Below are 20840 nucleotides of genomic sequence, written 5' to 3'. Positions count from 1 at the left end.
CTTGGTTAACAATGTGAATTTCTGGTTTAAAATATGTTATTATCCCAGGACAAGCAGGTAGCATATTCTCACGTATGGGTGACGTCACCAACGGAGCCCCAGTACGGACCACTTTAAAAGTGCATCGCCACTTTAAGACTTTAGAAAGTTTACGATAGCCCGAACCAAGCATGCGCGAGTGCCTTCCCACCCGATGTAGTGTGCACAGTCCCTCAGTTTTCTAGTTTCCGTGGAGCTAGTAAGATGCGCTTCAGCTTCTGTTGAAGTTGCTTTTTCTTCGCTTGCCTTTCTGCTCTCGCGGATTGTGATTGGGTTTTTTTGTCATAATTTTTTCTTTTTATATAGTACTTTCTTTTTCCCCCCCCCCAAAAAAAGACAGTCTATTTTATTTTATTTTCATGCCATGGGCTTTGGGCCACTAGGGCCTTATGGACTCTCTTCACCATAGAGTTCAATTTGTCAACGGCTGTCTTCCCATCCATGTCCCGTCCATCGACGGGTTTCAAAAAGTACGTGGCTGTGCTCGGGCCATTTCTTTAACCGACCCTCACCGCTTGTCCTTGCAGTGTCTGGGACCCAAGCACGGTGCCGACTCTTGCTCCCGCTGCTTGTCCCTTTAGAAGCGCACCCTAAAAAACCGGTTACTTCAGCACAGGTTACTGTTTGGCGCCGCAATGGACACATCTCCGACACTTTCCACGCCGCTCAAGACCGCACCGACCAAGACGACACTGAGGGTGGATCCACCGACGTTAACTCTGGTGTCACAACTTACAGTGAGTAAGCCGGCTAGGAAGCCTTCCCCTACCCCCTCTGGGCCTCAGGTCAAAGCAGCAGTGAGCCAAGTCCTGCCGACCTCGAGGAAACCCAAAAAACATCCCGCTCTGATTTCGGTGAGTGCCTTTACATTGGCCTCCTCATTGCCAGAGCGTAGAGCGCACCGATGGTACCGGCAAAGAAGCCAGCATTACCGGTGCATACTTTGAAGCAAAAGATTCAGGAATTGCTTAGGGAAGAGTTACGGGATCAGCTACAAATATTGCTCCCGACTCAAGTTTTTCCCATGTCGACATCAACTCTACCGGTGCCAGTCTGGTCTGAGCCTTCAACACTGGTTGCGCCGGCTGTGGAGTTTCCATGAGTGCTGCCACTTCTTCTCCAGGAACCAACACCTACCAGTCACCGGCACCGATCTTTTTCAACTCAGAATTCACCTGACTCGACGCCGGTGAGGTCTGGAAAAGTATTGCAGAAGTTGAAATACCTTGAACCCTCAGTACCAGTTACTTGACACCGACTTCTGACAACACGAGATTCAGATCTTTTGGAAGATTCAGATCAAGAACCTGTCCATCACGGTTCTACAGCGGAGGATTCTATTCACCAACCTTCTTAAGAGCTTCGTGTATTAACTGAGAAACCTTCTTTATGTAAATTTTTGAGCAAAATGTCTGAGACCATGTCTATTCCTCTTCAAGCTGACTCTAAATGGTCTAAGGAGTTTCTGGATGCTTTAGATTATGATCAATGATAATTCTCCTAACTCTGAGCATTCATTAAACCTTTTGCATTGTTTAAAAGACAGTTTATAAGAGTCTATGAGCCTCAGCCCCACCACTCCACCGCATCAAATGACTTTTATCGCGGCAAGCTTTAAGTGGTCAATTCCTCATCGGCTCTTCTTCTTTTTTCTTGACTTTCAAATCTTAAAAGTGCATTGTGCTATTGCTACAACTCCCTTATCATTTTCCTATAAAAGTGCTTAGTGCTTAATTTCATTCATTATATTATTAATTCAGTTCATCCAAAAAATTATTTTATAAAGTTTTAAATATATAAATATACTAAAGAACTTAGCTTATGTCTTTGAATTCATCTCATCTCTCTTCATAGCATACTTAGTATAATCAATTTTTTCAGTTTGGGAAGGTTAGACCCGACATGTTTCGCCTATTGCTTTTTCAATGGTCTACCCTAAAAAGACAAAACTCAGTCAGAATACCTTTGTTTCTTAAAAATATAAAAGCTTAAAGCACCTCGTCCTTTATACATCAGAAGTTCTTCCTTTGAATTTACATTGTGCAAAGGGGTTATTTGATTATTTCCCTTTTATTTGGAAGGAAGATGGAATAAAATATTTAGGTATTTGGTTAAAAAATACAATTGAAGAGACAGTGAAAGTAAATGAAAAGTTTTTATTACAAAAAGTAACAGAGTTATGTGAGCAATGGAATCCTTTGCATTTATCTTGGTGGGAAGAGTTCAAACTATTAAAATGATGATTTTGCCTGTGGTTTGTTACCAAATGGGTATGATACCAGTGTTTTTTCAGGGGTCTTTTTATAAAAAATTAAATAGTATTCTGGTCAAATTTATTTGGCTGGGTAAAATTGCAAGAATTGCTCTAGTGTCTTTACAAAAGCCAATTAAAGAGGGTGGGGTAAATTTCCCCAACTTTTATAGGTATCACCAATCCTATATTATGCGCCAAGGTATGTATTGGGTCCTCCCAGAGCTTTTGGAACAGCTTCCGGACTGGTTATGGATTGAAAGATCGCTCATGTTTCCACTTAGGCTTGGTCTTCTTCTTAGTATCAAAATACCTAGAATACGTAAAGATAATAGAATATTAATGGACACATGGAAAACTATAAGATTTGTTGATAAATTTACTCCTGCTCCTATTGGAAAATCTGCACATCAAACTATATGGGTAAACTCCAAGATTTAGAATGATATATTGTATTTACAGTGATACATGAAAGAAAATCAAGTGTATATTTTATGAGATCATATAAATTTCTATGATACACTTGTTGTAGTATGAAAAATGAATACAAAATTTATAAAATATACATTCTACTTTTATCTATATACTAAAGAATATATTTACCAAAACCGCCAGAGTCGATCCACCTCAGCTATATTTTTAGTCTAAAGATGGCTGCGGCGTCTTCTAAATGACGTATTTAACCAAACCATTCACCCGCCTCCTACTTCCTATTGGGAAGAAAATCAGCCCATCACGGAGCCCCATTCAAATTCTACATTCAGGCCCCCTGGCTCTACCGTCCCTAGATGGTAAATTCATCTCTGCTCCCTAAAATTCAAACTTCTCTCTACATTTCCTCCCACCCATCCTTCACTTATCTGTTCAATCACCCGCCATTTTATACTCTCTAAAGAATGTTTTTTCTGAATCCAGTGAGATACCAATGGAGCTTGTTCATTTCCTGTCATAATCCGAGACTTATGTTCATTCAGTCTCGATTTTACCGATCTACTTGTTCTCCCTATATATACTAAATTGCAAGGGTATAGAATGGCAAACCCCACATCTTTACTATTACAGGTTGTATTTGTTTTTGAACGTATTATATAATTTTTTCCAGGAATAGACCACTCTGTGCCCTCTATTGTTTTTGCACACCACTGGCATCTCCCACATTTAGTATGACTCCCTCTTTCAATAGTGGTGCTATTTATACTCCATGATCGAAACTTCTGAAAATTAAACATCTGTCCTATAGTTTTACCCCATTTAAATGCTATTATAGAAAACTCTTGAAGAACAGAATGTAATTTCAAGGCCTGGCCCAGGCAAGAGGCGGGAGCTTGCTTTCACTCTCACAACCAGCAGAAGGGGGGTAAGGAGCATATTTGAGAGGAAGGGCGGGCGGATGCTGCTTTTAGCACGGGGGTGCGATGCGGTTCTTGCGGGGGGGGGGGGGCGGGTTTGCGATGCCGGTTCGGGGGGGGTGCGATGCCGGTTAGAGCGGAGGGGAGGGGGTGATGGAGCAGCGCCAGTAGCCTCGGGTGGGGGGGGGGGGTTGGTGGAATGAATCAAAGCGAGTTTCCATTCATTCCTATGGGGAAACTCGCTTTGATATATGAGTAACTTGATTTACGAGCATGCTTCTGGAACGAATTATGCTCGTAAACCAAGGTCCACTGTAATTTTTTAGGTATATCAGAAGCAGAAAGCCTATGAGGGAAACTGTGGGACCGTTGAATGATCAAGGAGTAAAAGGTGCACTCAGGGAGGATAAGGCCATAGCGGAGAGACTGAATGAATTCTTTGCTTTGGTCTTTATGGAAGAAGATGTAAGAAATCTTCCAGAACCGGAAATGGTTTTCAAGGGTGAGATGACAGAGGAACTGATAGAAATCTCGGTGAATCTGGAAGATGTACTAAGCCAAATTGACAAGTTAAAGAGTGTTGGTGCATTCACAGAGTCAATCCCTTGCAGAACTTTGCTGTGCTTAGTTATTCTGTCTTGAAGACTAGGAACAATTGGATGAATCTTTCAGGTGTTTTTTGATGGCGTTAGTAAAAACAAATCAGAACACTTAAGTATTCCCAGGAGCTATAGTAGTAGATTAGAAGAACCTTCATGAACCCTGATTGCAAGCAGGTCAGTACTGTTGACCTGGTGTTTAGTCAACATTCAGGAGTACAATGAGGGAGAGAAGGTTGGGTGGGTGGTCCAGGCCTGTGCCTACCCTCTCCCTCTTCCCTAGTTTATCCAGCCTTCTCTTATTCTTATATAATTCAGCTGGATTCACAATGCTTTCTCATCTGAAAGTGAACCAACAGAGAAACAAGCAGCTCTGTAGTACAGCTGGTGTAGAACATACAATGGGTTATGGGCCAGTTGATTGAATGGGCCACAAAAATAGGTGGGTCAGATTGCTCATAGGTTTGTATATTCTAATCTAATCTAATCTAATCCTTAGGTTTGTATACCGCATCATCTCCATGTTCGTAGAGCTCGACACGGTTTACAGTAGGAGAAATAGGAAGGAACTATGTGATCCATCTTTTTAAAGCAGGGGCCTACCTATTCAAGCTCAATTTCAAATATTACTTCACAGTTATCTATTACAGTGATCATTTTGAGAGCAAATGTGAGGGAATGCCCTTCCCAGGATTAGCTGGTTGGAAGAATGCTTGGGAATGGTGTTCTCCTTGTTAAAGGTCTAAGGCTTTTAAGTAGTGACTAATGCAGCAGTTAAAGAATTAATTGTACTTTATTATATTCAATATATTGTGGGTGGGTCATAGGTTACCAGTTACATGGTGGGGTTGTACTACAAATGGGTTATGGATTAGTTTACTTGACTCATTGTGTGATCTGGTTTACAGTGAGGACTGACCTATCTACTTGTGTCAAATTACAGGGACGAGGCAGTGGTATTCCTTTTTGTAATATCTTTTTCTTCTTTCCTAATTGAAGTCTTGTTTCAAATGGTTTACCTGCAGGGAAACTCTTCTGAAAATGATTTGTTAGACTAGAGTTCACATCATGTGTGTGTTCAGATCTGGGTGCAGCATTACTCATTTCTCACTTACACTTTCTATCTTCAGGATATTGATGTGATATTCAGCAACATTCTGGACATACATGAGCTAACTGTGAAGCTGCTGGGGTTGATTGAAGACACAGTGGAAATGACAGATGAGAGTAGTCCTCATCCCTTGGTTGGCAGCTGCTTTGAGGATCTGGCAGAAGTATGTATACAAAGTGGTCATTTAAATGCATTCTACATGCAAGCCTAATTTGCAGAGTTACTCCTGCTTCAGGAGGTCAGGAAGGCTTCAGGCTCTTCATACTGCACAACAGAAAAAAGCAAAATGCTTATGCTCTAGTTACAGCCTACAAACCTACAGCTCTTATTTACCAGAGAAGCCAAATTGAAAATACATTAAATCTCATGTTTATGGTACTTTTGAATTAAGGCTTCTGCTGCAGCAAGCTTGAAGAAACTGACTTCTGTCATGATTTTGAAACTCAGGTTATTTGATATTTTTCAGTTTCTTTATTTTTGAGTACATTACATTTTTTTCAAATATATTCCCCTTAAAGTGAAATTGAAGTTATAGCTGTGAAAGATTTTGTAAAGTTTTATCTTTATTAATAGTGGCTTTTTGTTTATCTGCCTTAATCCAGGAACAAGCCTTTGATCCATATGAAACGTTGTCCCAAGATATCCTTTCTCCACAATTCCAGGAGCATTTTAATACTCTAATGGCCAAGCCTGCTGTAGCACTACATTTTCAGGTAAATGTTTTGTTTAATGTGTTTTTTTTGTTAGAAGGACCACCTATACATATACAGTAGGAGATAATTTTATAACAGGATAACTATTTGGAAATTCCAAAAAGGCACTCTTTTAAAACCTATTTTAGAAAGACAAGCTAGGCAGCTACTGCTCTACCCTTTGCAAACTGCCTTCATAGCCTACAGACCAGCCTTCTTCTCTTTGCTAGCCCCAACAGCTTACAAGAAGCAGCATCAATCACAGTGCCTCCTCCACAGAATTTGCATATTGTCTTATCTACCAGCCAAATTATATATGAATCTACTAGAGGTAGCATTTTCTCAATGACAGGCCCCTCTTTATGGAATTCACTTCCTTTATATCTTCAATCGGAGTCCTCATTAGAAAGATTTAAATCTGTCCTCAACATTTCTGTATAAAGATGCCTTTGAATAATGACCCCTTCCTTTCATTAGTTCCCTTCCCTTCCATTGCCTACCCCCAGGATGCAGCTGAAATAGTAGCCTGCTAATACTTCTCTCTGTACTATCATTTTTTTGAGTTCCTCTTCTCTTCTCTATATCTGTTTTCTCTCTCTCCTATCTCCTACTAACTAGCTTATCTAGCAGATGCACTATGATGGGCAGTATATCAAGACTTAAATAAACTTGAAACTTCTGCAGCCCTATCCTCTTAAGCAATTCCAACCCTATAACTGAAACTCCTGCAGCCATACCCTCATAAGCAAAAGCAACCCTATACCTGCCTGCTTTCTCAACAAAAGAAAGCCTTCTCCTATTCATATAGACAAGTCACAGAAGGAGAAGTAATCAGTAGGGTCAGCCTCTGATAGTACCATGTTGATGCCTAGCTTTGACTGACTACCAGTGGGAAGGAGACTATAGTTTTCTATAAACTAGCCTGTGACTGGGTTTATATAGGAACCCCCAGATAGAAACAAGATGACCTCTAGCAAGAAATAGCAACAGCCATGGTGTGAATAGGCACGACAAGCCTGCCTGGTGAGGAACACCGAAACCAACTGTTAGGTCAGAGGTTCACCCCAGCAAAACTCTTCCAAGAGCTGAGGTCTGTGCAGGCTGATGGTGGAAGCTCCTAATATATTCTTCATAGGTGCTCACTTAATGAATCAGCAGAATATGGCATATTTTCTCAACAGAGATGCACTGTGAGCATGCTCTGTCAACAGTTGTCCATAATGCAGATGGCTTTCACTCATGCTGTCTGAGTGTCAGGGCATATGGCAGCCTTTATTCTTTGTACAGCTATGTATGAAACTGTTTTATGGCGGCTTACACATCAGTGGGGTCAGCTGTCTGGATGACAGACCTTCAAGTAATATCAGCCAAGATACATGCACTTTGAGGATGGAGGATACTTCCCACCAGCAGAGAAAGGTACACTTTTCAACCATCTCAGCACAATGTCACTCTTATATTTGATGTTACTACAGCAGGATGAGGAGTGCAATTCTTCCAGTTTTGCACTCAGAAACTGTTGATGAACTGCAAGAGGGCTTTTTGTATCAGCCAGTTGGAACTCAGTCTTATCTTTCACAACTTGTGTGTCTTCAGGCATTGGAACATCAGGAAAGTCATCCTTATCCACACTGACAACCAAATAGCCAGATTCTTTACAAGCAAGAAGATGCAGGCACTCTCAATCTTTCCAGAGAAGTGGTCTAGTGGGACTTGGCTAGTTCTACAGTCACAGTTCTACAAACAGCCTATCTACTGAGTGAACTCAACTAGTTGTAATGGGAAATGCACAGAGTAGACCTGTTTGCCTCCTAGCAGAACAGCATGTGCTAATTTTTCTATTCCCACAGGCTTACTAAGGGCAGATTGGCTCATGACTTCTTTTCCATCAACTGGAATCAGTCTCCCTTTGCTGTCAAACATTATAGAAAAGAACTTTCAGGACAAAACCTATAACTTCTTAGTAGCATTATGTTGGGCAGTCACTTTGTTGCTGTTGGTAGAGACTGCTGACTGGTCACTCAAGCGTCTCTGGTCTCTTTCTGGTCTCTTCCAGTCACTACTGGTTACTTTGGACTCTTGGTCACCACCATTCACATTGGTTACTCAGGTCTCCTGGTACCTTGGTCCCTGCAGATCTGTTGGTCATTAGTGAATTCAGATTTGAACTTACTGGATGTTAGGCGAATGCCAACATGCATCCCCCCAAGGGTCACTCTTAGGAGTTCTTGTTGCCAGGAACTCTCCCTCACTTGTCTTTCTTGGCTCTGGGTCTTGTCTGCAAGCTCCTGTTTCTCATGGGTGAGATCTGTTCCAACTTGACTCAACATGCAAATGAGCTTGCTTTGCTTGGCCTGCTAGGAAGAGCCTATACCCAGCAGGTTTTAGCATAGGGCTTCTCCATTCAGCTTTCTCTCAGTGGTGATTGGGGTGATAGCGACTCTACCCCTTCACACATTATCAGACATGATGCCTTTGGCTTATTGTCCTTGCATGAGATCAACTGGTGTCTTGGGAACCCAGTCCTCTCTTCTGACTAATGGGGGAGGGGCGCAGTCTCTTATACTCCAGTATCAGATCCTTCTCACTGATGGCATGGCTATTGAAGGGCACATGATATGGCAGCTACCACTGCTATAAAGTGTCCATTAGCATCATGCTTTTTTATTTATTTTTTATTCAATTTTCTATACCGTTCTCCCAAGGGAGCTCAGAACAGTTTACATTAATTTATTCAGGTACTCAAGCATTTTTTCCCATCTGTCCCGGTGGGCTCACAATCTGTCTAATGTACCTGGGGCAATGGGGGGATTAAGTGACTTGCCCAGGGTTACAAGAATCAGCGTGGGTTTGAACCCATAACCCCAGGGTGCTGAGGCTGTAACTTTAATCACTGCACCACAAAACTCTCCTCTAAGAAATCCTACCAGCTTAAATTGACCCATGTTGCCCACTGTTATTTCTAAAACACAGGACATGTTATGCTATCCAGTCCCAGAACTTTTGTACTGTCTTTGTGCTCTCCAGCTAAGGCCAAAAATGAGTGCCTACATTTATCATCATTTACAGCCTACCTTGACCTGGTTGGGGTGGGGGGAGATTGGTGTTGGCTCATCAACTGCTATCACTATTCATTAAAGTACTTCTCCTTATAAAGCTCCCCATTTATAACCTGTCTTGTGTGGGACTTCATCTGCATGCTGAATCTGCATTTAATCCTCTTTTGGATCACTAGTAAAATACTTCTCGTGGAAAGCTTTCTTTTTGGTGGCCACAATACATCCACGTTTGTCCTACCAAGGTAGCTCTATGGAGCCAACCCCAAGCTTTGACCCAAGAGGTCATCAGACTCCATCTAACTCAAAGCTTTGTCCTGCCATTATTTTTCCTATTCCCTAGTCCTGTTCAGTTGAGAAAACCCTGCTGTCTAAAATCAAAAACGTAGTCCTGAACTAAACTAAACTAAACTAAACCTTAGGTTTGTATACCGCATCATCTCCGCAAGCGCAGAGCTCGGCACGGTTTACAGAGGTTAGGAGGAAAAGGAAACTACAAAGATGGATATGGGAGAGGGAATAAGAAGATAGGGAGGGAACAGGGTACTAGAGAACGAGGGGTGATTATATTTTTGAAAAGAGCCAAGTTTTCAGATGTTTACGGAAGGATTGGAAGGAGCTAACATTTCTGAGCGGGGATGGGAGGTTGTTCCAGAGTTCTGTGGTTCTAAAAGGGAGGGATGTTCCAAGTTTTCCCGCGCGGGATATACCTTTTGTAGATGGGAAAGATAGTTTCAGTTTTTGGGAGGATCTAGAGGAGAGTGGGTTAGAGGAATTCCAAAGGAGTGGGATAACGGGGGGTAGGATGCCATGTAGAATCTTGAAGGATAAGCAGGCACATTTGTAGAGGACTCTGGAGTATACTGGGAGCCAGTGAAGCTTGGAGAGGAGAGGGGAGACGTGATCAAACTTGCCCTTTGTGAAAATAAGCTTGGCCGCGGCGTTCTGAATTAGTTGAAGTCTGTGGAGGTTTTTCTTAGTTAGGCATATATAGAGGGAGTTGCAGTAGTCCAGTCTGGAGAGGATGGTGGATTGAACGAGGATGGCGAAATGAGAATGGTGAAAGTAGGATCTTACTTTCCTCAACATATGGAGGCTAAAGAAGCATTTTTTTACCAGGGAGTTGAGGTGATCACTGAAGGAGAGGGAGGAGTCTAGGATGAAGCCTAGGACTTTGCTTGAAAACTCGAGCTGGAGAGTGGGGCCGGAAGGTAGTGGAATGGAGGAGGGTAAATGGTCTGAAATAGGGCCGAGCCAAAGTAGTTTTGTTTTGGACTCATTTAGTTTCATTTGTACAGATTGGGCCCAGGATTGGAGGTTCGTGATACATGAGGATATGTTTTCGGTGAGGTTAGAGAGGTTCGAGTCGGTCTCAAGGAGGATGAGGATGTCGTCAGCGTAGGAGTAGAGAGTTTCTAGGGGGGATAGATGAAGTAGTTTCAGAGAGGACATGTAGATGTTGAAAAGGATAGGGGAGAGGGGGGAGCCTTGCGGGACTCCACATTTCGGCTTCCAGGGGGGGGATGAGGTACCGTTTGTGTTTACGGTGTAGGAGCGGAAGCGTAGGAATTTCGAGAACCAGTCTAGGACAGTGGAGCTTATGCCTATTTCGGAGAGTTGGAAGATTAGGATGTCGTGGTGAACGACATCGAAGGCTGCGGAGAGGTCGAATTGAAGAAGAACAGCAGATTTGTTACGCGATTGGAGTTGTTGCACTTTAGAGATTAGTGAGGCCAGGAGGGATTCGGTGCTGAAGTTGGGTCTGAAGCCGAATTGGTGGGGTAGGAGGATAGAGAATCTTTCTAGGTAGGAAGAGAGTTGGGTGGATATGATAGATTCTAATAGCTTGGTTAGGAGAGGGATATTTGCTATAGGGCGGTAATTTGATGGAATGGAGGGATCAAGGTCGGCCTATATCTCGTTGGTCTCCACTATATTTATCTTGGTGGGGCAGGATTGCTTCCATCAAAATGACTCTTGCCCCCCAAATAAACTATATCCTCTCAATGCTCCCATCTTTATGTAAGAAAACATTTTTTCAGTGGCTGGATAAAAAAATTTCTGAATTTGTTTGGAATAAGAAAAAGCCTCGAATTGCTCTTACCAAATTGAAAGCCTCCAAAGTTCATGGCGGTTTAAATTTACCAGATTTCTACTTTTACTATATTGCATCATTGGCCAAATATGGAGCTTATTGGATCACGGACCCCTGTTCCCAGGACCCTCCAGCTTGGTTCGAGATGGAACGATTTATATGTACACCACTACATGTCTCTTGTATGGCAACAATTCCAATCCCTAGACATTTGAGAAGATACTCTCTGTTGAGTGCGACGCAGCATGCCCTTCATCTATTAGATGCAATAGCAGAAATTTCAATCAAAGATAGCCCATTTGTGTCTATTTGGAACAACCCCAAACTCCAACACAACGGAAAGTCACTTTCATGGAAAAGATGGCAGCAGGCTGGGCTATGGTTTCCTCATCAAATAACTACTCAGACCTCTATTGTGCCTTTCAACACACTCTGCTCTACATACTCATTACCTCCTTCCACATTTTCTCAATGGCTTTCCCTCACTGAAGCAATATCCTCTCAGTCCCTACGATTTGACTTTGAGTTATCCATTCACACTATACGCCATTGGTCTTTACTGGCTATATCGAAGGGCAAAGCAATCTCTTTATTTTACAGCATACTAAGGGACAACTCCTTTATCTTTTCTCCTCATTCCATGAAACACTGGGAATCCATACTAACAACCCCTCTTACTGATGTTGACTGGGATCTTTTTTGGTCCTCGACAAATCGTCCTCTCTTATCTTCCAGAGTTTCACAGTCAATGTTCTTCGTCATGTGGAATGCGGTATGGACTCCTTTTCGGATGTGGAAAGCCAACCTTAAACAAAACTCTATATGCTGGAATTGTATGAAGGAGGCCGGAACCCTTGATCATATGCTCTTCCACTGCACTCCAGTTCGCTCCTTCTGGTCTCGCATTTGAGACACTATAAAGCATGTTACTAACTGTTCGGATGAACTTTCTTTGGATATTATAATTCTCAGATCTCAGCACCCCTGCTTTATTCTTTCGAATTGTCCTCCTAAACTTATTGACACTATGTTTGTGACTGCCCTTATGCATATATTGAAGAATTGGAAATCCTCTTCATCATTGGATTATACTTTTTGGTGGAAATCTTTGTGCATGTATCATAAATTTGAATCATATGCTTATGAGAAGAAAAATATTGCTCGACTATCCATGAACATGACACTATGCAACTCACCTTGGAAATTCTTAGACTCCTATGTTAGATCTATTTCATAGACACTCCTGTCCTTCTCTCTTTCTCTTTCTCTCCTTCTCTTTCTTTTATCTTTTCTCTCCTTCTTTCTTTCTTTCTGTTTTCTTATAAACAGTCCAAGTACTTTGGATCTCTTAGAAGGTTTCAAACCCAATTACAATTGATTGTAGTTACTGCTGTGTTACACTAAGTGTTATTAGTTTCGAGATCCAGGTGTCGTACATGTATCTGAATGCATTTTTGGACTGTATCTTTTCATAAAGCTTAATAAAAATATTGAACTGGAGAAAACCCTGCTGTCAATGGCCTGGAGACATGCTCTTCTTTACTATCTATAGGGCACTATGGAGCTCTAAAGCAGCTCTCATTTAATCTGAACAACTCAAGGATGCAATAATCAAATGTACCCTCTCCATTTGGGTAGTGGACTGTATCAATTTATTTAATAAAGCCATCCTGCCTTTAACAGGCTATATTGAAATATATAGGCTCCGTGCAAAAGTGGCATCTACTGTTAAATTCAGTTTGGCCTGTAACTTGGGCTTCGAAACATATGTTCATGAGATATTGCTACTTGACACCTCAGTGTGCCTGGATGTCACATTTGAACAATCTATTTTGTACAGCTTTTTTTGTCTGATCACTATTTCTCTCCAACCACCTCTCCAACCACATCTGTGGATTTCCCCACATTCCAGATCCAGGCCACCATTGGCTTTGGAACCACCTCATCGTATGGCTTCATCTCCGCTGATTGTTCAGGGAGAAGGTGGAGTTACCAGTTTGGACAGCAGGAGAAAGTAGCCACACCATCTTGCCCTCCCTCAACAACAATGATGTCGCCTTATAAAGATGGAACAGTAAAAAAAAAAAAAATAATAAATAAAAAAGTCACCTTATTTTGTAACTGTATTCCCTTGCTGTCTATTGGGACCCTCCCCCCCAACACACACTTTGCTAGTAAACAACCTCTGCTGTTTGAATCATCCTTTTCTCCCCTTGTCTCTATGGATAGGAGCTGTCCTTGTTAGAGGATCTGAGAGAGTCCACGTTTGGCTCACTACAGGCTGTGTCTCTACTACAGAAGATCCCATTTTGTCTTTGAAATGAAACGGTGGAGTGAAAATCTTTCTTATGCTAGGGCTGAATGCACCTGCTCTTAAACTGTCCTGAATTTCAATGAGTCAGCTAGCTGGAAGTGGAAAGGTTTGCATATCTTTGCTGACCCAGGCTTATTCAAGTAAAAGGACAGTGGATGGTTTTGTGCTCAGAAACTTAAAATGGGTTAGAGTGGGGATGGCTGTCTCAGTAGTTTCAAGATTGTTTTTCAGTAAACGTATTAAGTCAGCATATTTTAAAGTGACAGGGTGATTCACTGTATATTCAGAGCCTTTGGTCTAGGATTCACATCTATGTAAAACTTTGTCATAGAGGAAATGCAATGAGGAGTTCGTGCCATCTTTTCCCTCTTTCTTATTTCAACTGTTGCATAGTTGAAGTTTTAAAAGAAAAGAAAAAAAAGGTTTTACAGCTGAACACATTAAATGAGTAGGTTGTGTGTACTGGCTTAAAAGATCATATGTCTGTATTAAGATTTCCATGAGATTTGATTTGTTTAGGTTCACAGTGAAAGAAAACATATTTTCCATTTTATCCCAGGACAAGCAGGCAGCATATTCTTGACATGTGGGTGATGTCATCCAAGGAGCCCCGTAGTGGACAGCCTTGCAAGCAGACTTGCTTGAAGAACTTTCAAAAAGTTTGCGAGTGCTGCACCGTGCATGCGCGAGTGCCTTCCCGCCAAACATAGGTCATGCGTCTCCTCTGAGGTACCTCAATTCTCGTTTTTCCAAGGAGCCAAGAAGCACCTGTTTTCTCAGCTCTGCCCGACTTTGAGTTCTGCCTTCTCGCACCATGGCTTTTCTTCTTTAATTCTTTATTTTTATTTTAGTAGTCGCTGTATGGTGCGTCTCTTCAAAAAAAAAAAAAGTTTTCATCTTCTTTTCGTCGTTTCTCGTCCGGCGGGGCTTGGGCTCAGGCCCTGCCGCCGACCCTCGTTTGGCTGCGGCTGTATTTTTTTCTATGTCCCGGCCTGTTACGGGCTTCAAAAGTTGTAGCCAGTGTAACCGGGTGATTTTACTCACCGACCTGCACTGTTGGTGTATTAAGTGCTTGGGACCCGAACATTGTCCTGCGTCGTGCCCACGCTGTGCTACCTTTCAAAAAAGAGCTCTATGGAGACATTGTGTCCAGATCCAGCAGTTCTTTGGTTCCATGGAACCGTCTACAGAAAAGGCCTCGACCTCGTTGGTGGCCTTGTCGGCCAAGTTCTCGACCTCGAGCAAGTTGCCCTCGTCCGTGAAGGCCTCGTCTGCTGTGTCTCCTAAGGTCTTGTGCTCAGTCAAGTCTGCTCTTCCCTCCACAGGTATGCTAGCTAAGAAGCCTCCAGCTGAGTCTCAGGCAGTCCAGATAACGAGTGCAGTCATGCCAGCCTCTACGAGACCTCCTCTGAAGCGTGCCTCTAAAAATAGGGAATACTCATCCAACGAGCAAAACCTGTTAGGTCTCGGTCTTTGTCATCCATTGATTCCTTACCTCGTCCTTCCAGGTCTGGGTCTCTGGCTACTCAACCTGCTCGAGAGGTGGTGGAGAAGCCTTGATCGAGGTCTCATTCAAAGCATTCCTCGTCATCGAGGCACCAGTCTTCGCACAAGGATAAGGAGTCTTCTCTACCTTGTTCTTCAAGGCCCATTGAGACCCCTTCAAAAACCAGGCATAGGTCTTGAACTCCGAAGCTTTCAACTCCTTATGCTTCTCCATCTCGAGGTCCAGTTCCCGGACTCCTCTGTTGAGGCATGCTACGAGGGATCCTCATTCGCCTGTTTCTACGAGGCATGAGTTGTGACATTCAGTTCCTCATACTCCTGGGACCTCTCCATCGAGACATATCAAACGTAAGCACCCCCTGACATTTCAGCCATCATGCTGTGGCTTTTCTTCAAGGTGTGTTGTGAGGTCTGCAGTTTGCATCCGGGTCCTCTTCCTCTCCCCAAGTCAGAAGTGTTCCAATTAATTTCCAGCTTCCAGAATTTAAAGTTGTGCCAATGGACTTACTGCTAAAATTCAAATTCATGACCAACAAACTTTCCTGTCTCAATCACTTCATGCCCCAGGCAATAAGGTTTGAGGATCTACTAAATATAAAGACAAACTGCAGACCTCACAGCACACCCTGAAGAAAATCACAGCATGATGGCTAAAATGTTCTACCTTTCCAGACGCGGTGAGATTTGGACAGCTGCAGTGGTCATGAACTTATATGCTTGCATTTGGATAAACAGTTTAAAAATAGCCTTTCCTTAGCAACAGCAGCAGATGAATCCAGAGACCAATGGGATAGCACACATCTACCAGCAGGCGGAGATAGAGAAACTGATTAATAGGTGGTCCTATTGGCTGGCACTCCTCCTGTATCTTCAGTATGCTCTATCTCCCAGCAGGTGATGGTCGCTATTCAACTAGCTCCTGAATTCTGGCTGTGACTGTTGAGGTTTCTCTTCAATGAGACTCAGTGGCGTACCAAGGGGGGGTGGTGGTCTGCCCTGGGTGCACGTCTTGGGGGGGTGCACAGCCGGCCAGGTCCGGGTCCTCCTGCCCTTCCTATCCCACGGCTCGCGCTGCTGCAATCTTACCTCTCCCCACCGACAAGAAGTCTTTCCGACGTCAATTCTGACGTCGGAGAGGACATTCCAGGCCAGCTGAGACAGCTCTTTTGATCTCACTGCAGCAGTCATGAGCACACCAAACTAAATGTCTGAGGTTTAAGTAGAGCAAACCACCTTCAAAATGCTGAGTAACGATGTTCTAATCATGTGCACCTGATGTGATACACTTGTGTGTGATTTGAGCTACTTTAAGGGTACAATCTTGTCCAGGATTTGATAAACCTCATTTGCAACATCAGTCTCTCTTGGTGGAGTCTGCACTTAAGAAAGCTATTAGTTCCAGAGCTCTCCCTCCATCCCATTGTAGTAAGCTAGGGAGTCCCACATGTGAGGATATGTGGGGGTGTCCTAATTTATTCCTCAGTTAGAATAAACATTTTTGTGGATATCTTTTTTATCATGAGTAAATCAAGGAAAACTTTTGTTGTTTACCTGCAATTACATCACTTTCTTTTCCAGAGATAAATAAGAAAAAGATTTGACATCGATATGGGAACATTTCTTAAGAAAGAACTGAATATTTCATGGGGTGTTATAACTATATATGTATGTATATTAAAAAAAAATATATGTATGTATATTTAAAAAAATATATAAAAGCTTATGGCTAAACATACCTTCTGAAGTGTAGTCAAGTTTTAATGTTTTGTTGGTATAATTCTTTATTTAAAAGATATATTTTTATGCATATTTCAGTTAAAATGTATACCTAATTCTCTTTATCTGGTTATATCATAGCACGTTTGTTTTGTTTCAGTCTATTGCCGAAGGGTTTAGGGAAGCTGTGAGATACGTTCTACCACGACTCCTTTTGGTCCCTGTATACCACTGTTTGCATTACTTTGAATTGTTGCAGGTAAGAAAGTGTTTCTTTGTTATCTTCTCAAAATTGCCTTCTTTCTTGTGTTGCTGACCAGAACTCGGAGGAGGTGCTGGTTCCTGTTGTTAAAATATTTATCCCAGGGCAAGCAGACAGTATATTCTTACATAAGGGTGACATCATTCACGGAGCTTCGGTACGGGCAGTACAAAAGTGTACTGTCTCTTTAAAACGTTTTCAAAAGTCTCGAGACTGCGCATACTTTGCATGCGCCAGTGCCTTTCCACCCAATGTCGGCTTGTGGGATCATCAATTTACTGAGAAGCTGTATTTTTGGAGCTACTCCAAAGTATGTCAAATTTTTTTCCTTGTTTTTGTGCTTTCCTGTCTTTGTTTTCTTCAGTAACCTTCTTTTTCTCTCTTTTCTCTTTTCCTTTATTTCCTTTTAATTTTTTCCACTTTTGTTTATGGGGTCTTCTGGCCCCATGGAGCCTATTTTTAGGCTGGGAGCATTGACCATTTTTCGGCTTACGATCTACTCGACCTCCTTGGGACAATTTAGTCCTTTGACTTCACATTGGTGGTTTTTCCCTCGATGTCCAAGCCTTCTAGTGGATTTAAGCGGTGCACTTGGTGCAACCAGATCATTTTGGGCACTGATCCACACAATTGGTGCCTCCAGTGTCTGGGACCTGATCATCGGGTAGTATCTTGTAAGCATTACTGCCAGCTACAAAAAAGATCTTTGAAGGCTATACGACTACTACATGAAAAACTTTTCAATTAGTTGTCAGGAGCATCGAGGATGCTCCAAAGCTTGGAGACCATCATCGGTGTCAAAGCTGTTACTGGTACAGATGCCTCACTTGATGTCGACTTCATCTTCTTTATCTCCAACTGGGACATTCTCCAAAAAAGTTAAGAAGTGCAAGCATGCTTCTCCACCTAGAAGGGCCTCGGAATCTTCTCAAACATCAACTCCATCAACACAGTCCAAGCGTTGACATCCAGACTTCCTCTCTCCTTCCCTCAGGTGGTGTCGCCTCAGAGGCGTGCCTCATCATCGATGTCACCAATGCCTAGACACCCTTCAGCACCTATTGTACCAATGCCCATGACTGTACCAGTGCCGTCAATCCAAGAACAGATCAGGGAAATAGTGCAAAGGGAGTTGGCTTCTATGCTGCAAACACAAGCAGCTCACACCAGCACTGTGACACCTCTGGTACCAGCTCATATTGAGCTTTGCTCCTCAAAGGCCTCGAGGACCAGGTCCTTACTCCCCATCAACACCAGTCGAGGCCCAGGACATCCAGACGTCTGAGTTCTTCTCCCGTTTTGACATCGGACCAGCATTGTTGATGATCCAGGAATGCTTCCAGATGTTCACACCATCGTCAAAGCTGACACTTTTCTCATTGATGCATGTCCAGGCACCGTTCCTCAAGACGGTTGTCTTTACCATCACCAGGCATCAAGCAGTATGATTCAGATTTATCTCATCATACCTACTCTGAGTGCCTGGACATCTTGGCAGAGAAATTACCATATTTTTCGCTCTATAAGACGCACCCACCTGAAGAGGTGGAAAACTCAGGGAAAAAAAATTTCCCACCACCCTGCCCTGTACCTCCTCTGGTGGTCTAGTGGTAGGCCGGGAAAGGGTCTTATAGAGCAAAAAATCCATAGGCAGTGTAGGCATCCCCCCCTAGGTAGCACTGGCACCCCCTTCCTGTAGACAGCTTAGGCACCCCCCCCACCCCCCCCACCCCGTAGGCAGCAGAGGCACACACCTCCCCCATAGACAGCAGAGGCACACCCCCATAGGCAACACAGGCACAATCTCCCCCCGGTACCTTTTTTTAAGTCCCCTTTCTGCGCTCCTGCCTGCCTGCCTCCTTCGCTGGACAGCTCTCCTCCCAAATTACCACTTACTTTTATCCCTGGTGGTCCAGCGGTGAAGCGGGCAGGAGCGAGCTGTCCTTGCTCCTGCCCCATTGCTAACCCGGTCTTCGCGGCTGGTTTCCTCTGCCGCTGAGTGGCAGTGAGCGGGAGTGCGCTTTGACGTTCCTGCTCGGTGCTCAGCAGCTTCTTTAACTGGCTCCCGTGAACTCTTGCGAAGAAAGGGAGAATTGTTAGACATGATAGTTTCCCTCGACCCTGAAGAAAGGTTTCTTTTTTGAAACATGCATGTCGGGAGAGGTGAAGACAGGACAGTATAACTATAAGCTAAAGCTAAGTGACGTTCCGTTTCCTATGAATATATAGAAAATTTTAAGAAAAATCAAGTTAAAAAACAATGAAAAATTTGAAAATTAGCATACTATGAATAAATAATAAAAGCTGGACCGACAAAGAGTTAAACAATCGGTGTTTTATACCTGGTGGTGGTCTGAAAGTCCATACATTCCAGAAATATTATCATAAGAGTGTCTATCAGAGTATTTATTGTTAGTCCTTAGTGTGAAATTAACTAAGACAACTACAATACATGATTTTTATCAATTATACAACTGCGGCTCTTGTATACTATTGAGTAGTTTTGAGAAATGACATCTGATGTCTATATTTTGCACTGTTCAGGAAGAAATGCATTTGTTTCTTTCTCTGGGGATTGTACTGCATGCAGAGTATTGAATCTTAGGGTTTGTTTTGTATATATTAGTACTTTTAGTTTGTGGTCCTGTATTTGCATAGGGGTTATCTGTGTTCTGCATGTGTGACCAAGGCTAGGTGTTCTGGTAGGAATGAATGTTGAGAAACATACTGTGTGCTTTGTGTAGTTTAATTTTGTAGTTAACCATTATGTATTGTTAATAAGATTATATTGTGTGTGTGTATATATATGAAAAATGAATGGAAAAAATGGTATTACAATCAGTACTATTATGGGGGCGGGATCTGGGGCGGAGCTTGGGTGGGGTCTGAGGTGGAGCTTGTGCTCCCCCAACAAAAAAGCATTCTGCTGCCTATGGTGAAATCTATCCATTGATAGTGGGGGGGGAGGGGGTTTGAGTTGTGTCAAATCTTATTGTGAACAAGAGATAATTATTTAGCCAAATAAGATACAAACATTAGCTGATATATCCTTAAGCTTTTACAGGATCAAAATGCATTAACCAATCCTGTGCCATGTGACATGCAATGAACTCTACGGCAACCCAGATCTTTGCTTCTTAAAGTGAATGATGATGCCTCTTGCTTGTGACACAGTTAAATGTTTCCTCAAGGAGGACACAAAGCAGGAAAGAGACTGGGTGCCATCTTTAACACTTTTTTCAGGTTTACATATGCCTCTTGTTTTGATGAATAATTTGAGACTTTGTCCTTGGAAAAATATTTTAGTATCTGAACATGTCTTTGTTGGGTGGGGGGGGATTTAGCAATTGCAAGAATGTAGTGAAGATGAAGAAGACAGGGAGTGCCTGAAACAGGCCACCACCGCACTCCTGAACCTGCGCTGCAGCATGGAGCGCATCTACAACAAGCATTCACCTCGTCGCAGACCTGGGTAAGATTGAGCAGGACATTCCAAAGCATGGATCCTTTTGAGAAGAGCTTGTTCTCCTTCAATTTAGTTAACTGTGTAAACGAGGAAAGCAAATAACACATATATGAGAGTTTAAGAAGAATCTGAATTTGTGATAGTGGGTTAAAAGGATCTCTAGGGCCAGAAAGGGAAAGGTGGGAAGGAGTACAAAAAGTAGAATTTTCTGAACAGCTGTGAGTGAAACCTCATGAAGCCAAAGCTGCAGTTGTAGTAAGTTCTTTTTGAGCTGGAAGACCAAGAAAAAAAGAGTAGGAGGAAGCTAATGAGCGGACAAAAAACAAACCAAAAATAGAAAAGTCTGCTCAGTGGGGGAGTTAGGGCTATTTCAGCATAGGAAAG

General features: G+C 42.6%; 1 protein-coding gene across 2 annotated transcripts in view; it reads left to right on the top strand.

Moving 5' to 3' along the window:
* The window catches only part of SOS2 (SOS Ras/Rho guanine nucleotide exchange factor 2), a 292583-nt gene that overhangs the window by 122203 nt on the left and 149540 nt on the right, over nt 1–20840 (top strand). For both annotated transcript variants that reach the window (XM_033951288.1, XM_033951289.1), the window contains 4 exons: nt 5369–5512; nt 5952–6062; nt 16889–16987; nt 20335–20462. In XM_033951288.1, coding sequence (XP_033807179.1) covers nt 5369–5512; nt 5952–6062; nt 16889–16987; nt 20335–20462 — 482 coding nt within the window. The remainder of the gene's footprint in view (nt 1–5368; nt 5513–5951; nt 6063–16888; nt 16988–20334; nt 20463–20840) is intronic.

Source organism: Geotrypetes seraphini, chromosome 7 (assembly GCF_902459505.1).
Source record: "Geotrypetes seraphini chromosome 7, aGeoSer1.1, whole genome shotgun sequence".
Taxonomy (NCBI): domain Eukaryota; kingdom Metazoa; phylum Chordata; class Amphibia; order Gymnophiona; family Dermophiidae; genus Geotrypetes; species Geotrypetes seraphini.
This window is presented reverse-complemented; position numbering and strand designations above follow the sequence as displayed.